The following is a 10,021-nucleotide window of genomic DNA, read 5'->3' on the forward strand; positions in this document are numbered from 1 at the left end:
TAATAAATTGCAAAGGGATGGAGACATGTTAAGAGGGTTGGTGAGTGGATTTCATTTTCCGTGTATTGATAAATCAAAATCAAGAGTATTGCACACATCAAGAACCAAAATGTATACATATTGTTGTCATTTTCAAAGTAGATGTTCACCAACAAGTTGCTTACAATAATATTCCAAAACATATTAGTTTAATAAACTCAATGTACAATTTCTATTGCATAGTGTACAAGTCACTTTTAATTCTTAAAAAATAGAGTCTTAAGATATTTGCATTTTGGCTTTGGACTCTAACCCTTGTTTTCATTGGAAGTGAGAATATGTTGCATCACTTGACAACAACAAAAATAAGCAGAAAAATAAGACTGGTGTACATTTTAAATTGTAATCTATTTTTATAGGTATGAAAGTTGAATAAAATAGGTTATACAATCGTTTTTAAATCAGAGTTTTATATAGTGAAAAAAGCAGATTGTATGTTGTTGGTTTTAGGTTGAAAGGTAAAATCTAGATATTTAATTTTATATACTGGTATGGTAGGTTTGAGTTGTAAAAACGAAATAATTTGATTAGGGATGAGAGAAGTAATAGTTTCTTGTGTCAATTTAATGGTTATAAATTATATGGGACACTGTGTTATATTCGTTGTTGTTTTTTATTTCCATGTTGTTTTTTTAAGTAATCAACAATACAACAATGTTTTGTAGTATGTCATTAAATTAATACAACGATAAATCAAGTTCGTTTTCAATAAGACAATAATATTATGTCGAGTTTGGTTTGAAGGAATGGAATGGATTTGGAATTTCAAATCAAGGGAAGAGTTCAAACGAGAACATATTCATTTTACGAGAATACAAGAACATTTTTTATTATAAACAATCACATGTGATATTATTATTTCATCACATATTATACGCATGTAATATAAATCAGAGACGCGAACAATTTTGGGTGGGTCAAGTCGGCATTACACCACTGACCCCCTCACCACAAGTATTATCACATGTCATGGTATATCAACGGCCATCGCTTGCTGAAGAAGGCCGACAGCGGACAACAAAACGAATCATAGCAGCGAAGGATAATAATCGTTACTGCAACTTCAAGATAACTGAAATCCGGTAGGACCAGAATCTGATGCCGGTTCGCACATTCCTTCTTCCTTTTTTATCTTAGCATTCAGCATTCCATTCTTTCATCTATCAGAATCGGATGGATTGTGAGCCCCCCCAACTCCACTCTCTCCTTGTTGCTATCACACTCCTGGAGTAAATTGGCGTCTTCTTACTCCTTATCATACCTTTCATTTTCATTTTCTTGGAAAAAAGGTACAATCCCACCACCTTCGTATGTTCTTGTCATAAGTACTTTTCGATTTTGATTTCTGTTCTGTATTTATTGGAACAATTCATTTTCATTCCCATTAACCCCTCAATTTTCTAGGTCATCAAGTGATTCGAACTTACGGATGTTGCAATTCGAACAAAAGGATCTCTCTATTTGAACCCTACCCTCCAAGATATCATTGATTAGCAATAGGATTATTATTTTTTTCACAGTTGTTAAAAATCACTTTCTCATTCAAGAAAAGGGTTTTAAGAAAACTCCCTTTTTAGTTCAATCATCAACATCCACATATAGTGCTCTCAAGAACTTTCTTTGAACCGATTCACTTATGGGTCCTCAATTGCTTTTTATAATTAAGGGTCATTTTTTGTGTTTCTGTGTGTGATGACACCGGCCTGCCACAGACCATACAGCTGTGCAATTTGATATGCTTTATATACACCCAATTGACTTGAGATTGCTATGATGATAATGTGTTGTTGTATCTTTTTTTTTTTTTTTGCCTACCTCTGGCTTTTTTTGCAAGTGGGGTCTTCATAAATCTTTACTGTCATGGTGGTATGCAATATTTTCATTATTTTTATCATTACTTATATTATTCTGTCTTAATCAAATGTATTTCAGTCTAATTGATTGGAATTCTTTAACATTTGGCTAGATTTTCTGGTTAATTAAACCTAATTATAGTAGTAGCCTGACCGATGATCTGACATAAGCTTTGATCGCCACCTTGATCAAGATATCATTGGTGTGCTGTTGATCCAATGACATTTAGTCCCAAATCGGTAACTTTCTTGGACTAAATTAAGTTTATACTGTTGATCATTTAATGAACAGATGAGTTCCATAGTTTTCTGCATGTCAAAGTGTAGTTATATATCTAGAAAGCAATTAAAAAGTCAAATGATTATGTGGCCCAATACACTCTTGTTGAAAGTTAAGCGTGTGTTCCATCCATCAATCGCTATACTGTATATTAGTTGTAGTGAAAGTGATGTCTAGTTTTTTAACAGGACTTGTGGGCTGTGTTCTCTCTGTATTCAACAAGATTATGTTTTTATTTTTAATTCTTTTAGAAACTTTTAGGTGCGAGTGAAGAGAAGGTCAAATTTGACTTTTCATGCAAATTGAGATTATGGGTGTTTGTGGAATTTGAACATAATTTTTATGTCCTTTCTATTTGGCATCACTTTCATAGAATACTCTCATTATGATCTTTTGAACAATGGTATTTGTCCTTTAGTTACAAACAAAATGTAATTCGTAAGAAAATGCGAAAAAAAGAGGAAAAACATTACAGTTTGCAAGAATAAACAATATGTAGCCAAGTTGTGCATGCATACCGCATTTCTTACAGCCGTTAGATAAAAAATGAACGATTAAGATACACTGGACCAAGTTGCGGGCCATCCTGTTATCCATGGAGGGGATCCTATATATGTATGTATATATATACACACATACATACACCTGAGTGCTTGCAGAATCTACATCAAATTTTCTTCGCTTTCTTTTGTTCTAAGACGATGAAAACCCGAAGAGGAAGGCACTCTGAGGTATGTTTTGAGTAATCTTTATTACTTTTGGAAGGACAAAAATGGCAAAAAGTAATGATTGGTGGTTTGATTATTTGTAGGCATTTTGGCCATCAATGGTGATGAAGAAATGGTTAAACATTCAACCAAAGCATAATGACTTTAGTGAAGATGAAGTAGATACAGAGGCTGAAAGTGAAGATGATGGTATACCAGTTATATACAAACGTTAAAGAATAATCAATTTTGACACTCTTTCGGGGTTTTTTCATCTTCCTTTTTTTGAACTGTGTCCCAGTTTGCTCTCTTAAAGATGAAAGAACTCGTTTTGATAAGAACTATGTTTGTAGAATACCGAGAAACGTGTCTTCATGTACAAGTCAAATCTCAGATGGTAACCATCTTCTTCATGGCAATTTTTTCTTTTGGGTATTTGGTTTCATTTTGATCACGAAAATGCAAATACCGGATCGGATGCAGTGATGATTTTTACAGTCTAATTTTGTGATGATTCTGTAAATTTAGGGATGCCGGCAAAAGGGGTTGTGAAACATAAAAGGGGGAAATCAGAGACAATGCGTGTTCACTATATTAAAACAAAAGATGTGAGGTTTGGCTCTAGATATCGAACTAGTTGTTTGCTGGCTTTCTTGTAATCGAAGCTCCTAAGAAAATTGATTTTCAGATTCATGTGACTTTATGCAGGATGACGATTGGAACATGGAATGTTGCTGGAAGGCTCCCAAATGAAGATCTTGAGATCGATAAGTGGCTTTGTATGCATCAACCAGCTGATATATACATTCTTGGGTAATAATTCGTTCCATAAAACATAATTTGAGGTTGAACAGATGGATTTTAACTTGAGAATTGATGTGAAAGTTTTTCAAGATTCGTTTGATTAATACGTTTGAAATCTATAATATGTACTAAAAACGGCAAAAAGATTTTGTTGAAATCTCTGTGAATCATGAAAGTAAGTGGCTTGAATCAAGAAATCTTTACAGTTTCCAGGAAGTTGTCCCCTTGAGTGCTGGGAATGTTTTGGGAGCTGAAACTCGTAGGCCGATATCAAAGTGGGAAGCAATCATTCGAAAAGCTTTGAACAGATCAACAGAGCCAGTGGCCATACCGAAAAGCTACAGTGCTCCAACTTCTCCCATCTCAAACAAAGATGGTGATTATGGCTCCACCAAGATAAGCGTTCCAGAAAGAAAAGTGATCAATAGATTGGATTGGCCCGAAATTGCTTTGGACCTAAAGCCGAAAGTTCTGTCTTCTGGTGCAAAGCTACGAAGGGTGTTAAGCAGCTCGGCAAGAGTGAGTTCTGATTGGTTGGCACCTCAAGATAACGGCGGGGGGTTAAAAAGGGTGCATCATAGCTCGGGTGACTTGGGTTTGCTCTGGACCGAGCAGCAAGAAAGGACCGATATGGTGGATTCGCTTGATGATGTTTCAGAACAAGTGTTGGAAGAGGAGGATGATTCTTTTGAAGATGCAACAGAAGTGGAGCGTGAAAAAGCGTGCTTGGATGGTCAAGAAAACTCGCATCATAGGTACAGATCATCAACATATAAACAGAAGTGTTGTTACAAATTTTAAGTGTACAACTAACTTGTTGAGGAAATATATCAGGTATGTACGAATCGTTAGTAAGCAGATGGTGGGCATATACATTTCAGTTTGGGTTCGGAAACAGCTAAGAAGACATATAAACAACTTAAAAGTGTCGCCAGTCGGCGTTGGGCTCATGGGATACATGGGTAACAAGGTAATTTTTCACAGTTTTCAGAAGGATTTCACAATTTTCAGAAGAGTTGAAAAGTAATCGTTGGTTTACATATGTTTCAGGGATCGGTTTCGGTTAGCATGTCTCTTTACCAAACAAGGCTATGCTTTGTTTGTTCTCATTTGACCTCGGGACATAAGGATGGGGATGAAGAGAGACGCAACTCGAATGTATCTGAGATCTTAAAACGTACTCGTTTCTCGTCCACTTTAGATCCTGATCAACCGCAAACGATCCCATGTCATGAGTAAGTAATCTGTAAAAATAACCATGATTCCATCAACTCTTTCGTAGGTTCCGATACCTTTTATGTTGTATTTTTTTCAAACCATTCGTGGGATCATTTTGTAAAGCTATCCGATTTTTCGCCAAACAGTCAGATATTCTGGTTTGGAGACTTGAATTATCGTATCAATAAGCAGGATGCCGAGGTCAGAAAGCTTGTTGCCATGAAGCAGTGGGATGAACTTCTCAATGGCGATCAGGTACTTAAGATCAGAAAGTTCATTTAAAAATTGTAAATACTTTGAGAACAGTAAGAACCGAACTATTCACAAATTATTCATGATTAATATATTTAAAGATTCATGAATATTATGCATTTTCATTATTCTTGATATTCGCCATGAATATCTATCACGTTATTTATCATGAATATCGAAGTAAGAAGCTTTACATGTTGCAGCTTTGTAAAGAACTGCGAAGTGGGCATGTTTTCGATGGATGGAACGAAGGGGTTATTGAATTCCCTCCAACATACAAATATGAAGTCAACTCAGATAGATATGTAGGTGAAAATCCAAAAGAAGGAGAGAAGAGAAGAACACCAGCATGGTAAGTAGTACTACCAACCTCTTTTTCAAGAAAACCAGGATTTGACCTTTTTGAGGTCAAACATAATACTTTTCAAATTAAAATTTCATCTCGAGATCAAATGATTTTGGGAAACTTTTTAAGTACTATTAAAGATGATAACAAATGCCACAAATGGGAGGTTTTTAGGATTACAATCCATAACAAGACTCATACAAAATCTGTTTCAAAAGTAGTTCATTTTGACTCCAAAAGTCAAAGTGTGGATTTGTGTACTGAGTCGATTGAAATATGCAGGTGTGATCGCATATTATGGTTAGGGAAACGCATAAAACAAGTTAGCTACGATCGAGCAGATATTAGGATGTCTGATCATCGGCCAGTTAGTTCAGTGTTTGCGATCGAAGTTGAAGTTTTTGACCCACGAAAGCTGCGCAGAGCTCTCAACTTGACCAGTGCGGCGGTGCATCCCCTGATGATTTTAGATGAAGGAGAGCTGGAACTAGCATAAACCTGAGTCTCTAGATTCTTAATCTTCTTGATTTTTTTGTAGAATTAGGTTCTCTTAACCTTTCTTGATAGCTGCTGGTATAGAAGGGAGATGGTCTTTTTTTTGCAAAATTAAGGGGAAAAAACTAGATGCATAAGCGGCATTGTTGCAATACTGTGTATAGAATTTGAATGAATGGTATATTTTATCGGTTTGAGTAATTGTTTATACGGATACGGGATGAAAATAAAGCTCGAGCTTAGTTTTATCACCGATCGTGATATTGTCTCGATGATTTGGATGTTTAAGGTGGCTCATATTGTACTTGTGTGTTTCTTTTGTCGATGATCAAGAGTCGGACATTCAAGGTAATCACGATAGGTGGCCCACTGATCGCATAAAATCGTGTGTTTTCACACAGCGAACACAATGTCTCCACTGTGGTAGTGCAAATGCACGCTGATATTATGATCGTTACGAGTAATAAACTGGTAAAATACCGAGATCGTGTTCACAGGGAAAGTTTTGAGTACTAAGTCGAGAATACACTTATTTCAATTAGAGAAGAAGAAAACATTTTTGAGGGAGCTTGAATGATTTTAACAATTAAGTAAAGACAATTAATTGAAAGAAAAGGGTATGAGTGTAAGCATTATTTAAGACATTTGTAGTAACCTCATGGTCATAAACAAGTGTCACTAACATCCACAAAAATCTAGATCTCTCGAAGGTGAATTTTTATAAATAGTGCCCACAAAGTCACCACTTTTGCCAACTCAAGACTTGTCGAATTAACGTAGCTTTACCCCAAATTTCTTTGTGACACCAACATCGACCGACATCTGAACCTTAGTTAAAATCATGCAAAACCCCGAATCTTTACGTGGTGATAAAAGACTTTCTCAAGCCGTATTTCCGGATTCGCCCATGTCTAGTTTAAAGATCTAATATTTAACATTTACAAGTGATCGGCTTGTCCATATTGAATTAACGAATACTTAACGAATAGATTGCGGTCCACAAAAAGCAAAAGCACACATTTTTTTTTCAATAATCATTTGTTATTTTATTTTATATTACGATAATATTTTACACTACCATTGAACCTGGGGGCATTTCCGTCTTTTTGATATTTACTCCATTTTAACATTAAATTTTCTCTTTTGCCTTTTTGTCATTTGTGTTTGTCTTTTTTTCTCCAATTTTTATTTATAGATTTTAACCTCACATACCCACATCCACCACCACCCACTATCAACCTACTTCCACCCATCACCACCGTCCACCACTGCCATATCAACCAGTCGAATAAGCATCAAATACTAACTAAATCAAACATAAACAAATTAGGGGCCGTTTACAAATCACTTACTCGGTAAGCGCTTATCGACAAAATTAACACTATCATTTACTTACCGAGTAAGATTTTAGTCTATCAAAACGACATCGTATGCAACAATTTACCCGGTAAGCACTTACCGCAGGGACGGACCCAGAATTTTTTTTAAAAGGTGGCACTATTTGACTATAAGAAAAAAAAATATAGGACTTTTTTTTTCAAACGGTGGCACCGTTTGACTAAGAAAATGACACTAACATGATTCGGACTTTGGTGTGGGGTGGAATAAAAGTCTTGCAAACCAACTCTACCAAATAAAACTTGTTCTCATTGTAGTTTCAAAATACATACGGTGGCACACAACAAATTAATACGGTTGCACCATTCACGAAACCTAATTTTTTTACCCTTCGGCGGAGAAATAATACGGTGGCACGTGCCACCTATACCACATATATAGGTCCGTCCATGACTTACCGTGGTAAGAGTCGTTGCCCTCACTTACCGGGTAAGACTCTGGGTCCTTGTCTCGCTCTTACCGGGTAAGATTTTTTATCCTTTCCATATTCATCCGTTAATGTAATGTGATTTGGTAAACACTTACCCTTGTAAGTATTTGGTAAACGGTCCCTTAAAAGTTCATAACAAACTAAATCAACCATAAATTAAACAGAAGCATCAAAGAAGAAACATCAAACACAAAACCAAAAAGAGGCATTGAAGAAGAAGAAGAAGCAGCAGCAGCAGCAGCAGCATCAAACAGAAACAAGTCTGGTTATAAAGTAGATAAGGATATGGTGGAAGAGTTCATACAAATGCAACTTCAATTTTAATCTTCAAAGAAAAGTTAAGAATGGGACTTCATTGGTTGGGATGGATGCAATGAGAGCATAAGTACTTGATTTTATTCATAACCTTTCTCAACATCATTCACTAGTAATGCACTCAATTTCGGTCGCGAATATTAAGCAAATTTGGTCTATATCCATAATTACAGATTGGATTCTTCGCGATCAGAAACCGAGAGGCAAATGCAAGAATATGAACTTGATCTTCGAAACCTTTTTGAGCGATCGTCTTCCTAATTGGCACCAACAATGTGAAGCTCTACCCATATTCACTAATGAATTTGCAAGTCTACATATTCCAATTTGATCTAATCAACAATGTCATATAACTCAGCATGATTAGAGATTCAAATTTGCCACAAAATAGAGGATCAATGAAGCAAAGGCATACATAACCAATTACCTATAGATACAAATTTACTACAAGCATACAAATGGAGTTATTAACAATCAATAGAAGCAAGAACAAAGGGGAACAATTGCAGAGAATCAAGGCAGCCAAAAAACTCAAATCCAAATGTAATTATGGATCATATCATTCAAACCCACATGTAATGTTATTAGTAAAGAAATCAAATACATTCAAATATGAGAACCAAAAATGCATAGAATCAAATGGTAATGGTCGATTGATACAATAATTACCTATTGATTAAAGAACCCATGAATGATTAAGCCTCAGAAGAAGTTTTCGAACTTCGAAAATCTTTTTTAAGATCAGCAACCCTCTTCATGCAAGCCCCCTTTGATCTTCCAGGCACAGCAGCAGTGATCTTCTCCCACCTCATTGCCACATCTTTAGGGAAAGCTTTTAAAGCATTGAGCAGAGCAATATCTTCTGCAGAGCTCCAACTTCCACCACCGCTCGCCATCTCCCTCTCATTCTCTATAACCTCATCGACCCTCTTGTCCACTGCCTTCCTATCTTTCAGAAACCGTGAAAATGAATCTGAATCGCCCATTTTCCTTTCTCCCATAGATTTAGCCATCTTCACCACATTTTCAACCTTATGCCTCCCTGAAAACGCCTCCGCCACCGCGTCCCAACGCCCTGGCATCCCTACGGGATGCTTCGCTATTTGCTTCTTCAACAATTCCAGATCTCCTTCAGTCCAATCCTTGTCTTCCACCACGATACTATCGTTATCGGTCTTGTTACCTGGCTTTGGGGTTTCCTTTACGACGACAGAGGGAATCGGATTGAAACTTGGCTCTTGGTGATCTTGATCGGGTTTTTTTGGCTTGAATCTGGACCTTTTTGGTGGGTCGGATTCTTGGTTTTGTCGAGGAGATTGTGGTTGGAGAGCCGGACCAAGACCGACCCGGATGTCGCCGGCGGTGAGGGAGGGAGGGGCGAAGGGGCCGACGAGGAGAGATAATGAGAACCAGATGAAGATAGATTGGAGAGGATCGGACTGAAAGTAGAAGAGGGCGAGAGTTAAGAGCAGTGCAGATAGCGAAAGAGAAACAAAGAGAGTAGGTTTGTGGAGATCATCGAGGGGCAATTGGTTTTCTGTAGGTTTGGGGATTGATCGGGATTGAAGGAGGAATCTGGGTCTGCTTTCTTCGTCAAAGAACTCCATGGGAGTACGAGCGAGCTTCCACAGAATGCAGATCTGATGGGGAATTGGGGTTTGTTTCTTTATGTATGACGTTTGCATTCAAATAAACAAATCAACCAAAATTGCTTTATTTTTCGATAAAAAAAGGTGTTTGAGATTGCTTATTTAAAATAATTTATGTTTTTTTATAAAAAGGTTTATTAATCTATACTATATTATAATGCATTTGGTTAAAACTCTTAAAAACTCTTAAACTCTTAAAACTCTTAAACCCGTTCATCCCTATCCGATTTCATCC

General features: G+C 36.6%; 2 protein-coding genes across 2 annotated transcripts; one reads left to right on the forward strand and one right to left on the reverse strand.

Annotated features, from left to right (window-relative positions):
• Positions 1-1,949: 1,949 nt before the first annotated feature.
• Positions 1,950-6,191, forward strand: LOC112528676 (type I inositol polyphosphate 5-phosphatase 2-like). Its single transcript, XM_025139700.1, has 11 exons — positions 1,950-2,903; positions 2,984-3,089; positions 3,181-3,276; positions 3,408-3,492; positions 3,588-3,692; positions 3,890-4,438; positions 4,518-4,653; positions 4,734-4,918; positions 5,048-5,156; positions 5,357-5,505; positions 5,782-6,191. Exons 1-11 carry the CDS (start codon positions 2,790-2,792, stop codon positions 5,993-5,995), a joined length of 1,848 nt encoding a protein of 615 aa, XP_024995468.1. The 5' UTR covers positions 1,950-2,789; the 3' UTR covers positions 5,996-6,191.
• A 2,473-nt stretch (positions 6,192-8,664) lies between these two features.
• LOC112528209 (transcription factor MAMYB) lies at positions 8,665-9,763 on the reverse strand. The gene has a single exon (XM_025139177.1). The coding sequence runs from the start codon at positions 9,742-9,744 to the stop codon at positions 8,833-8,835; it is 912 nt and encodes a 303-aa protein (XP_024994945.1). The 5' UTR covers positions 9,745-9,763; the 3' UTR covers positions 8,665-8,832.
• Between the last annotated feature and the right edge of the window lie 258 nt (positions 9,764-10,021).

Source organism: Cynara cardunculus (assembly GCF_001531365.2).
Source record: "Cynara cardunculus var. scolymus isolate 2C chromosome LG 15, CcrdV1, whole genome shotgun sequence".
NCBI lineage: Eukaryota > Viridiplantae > Streptophyta > Magnoliopsida > Asterales > Asteraceae > Cynara > Cynara cardunculus.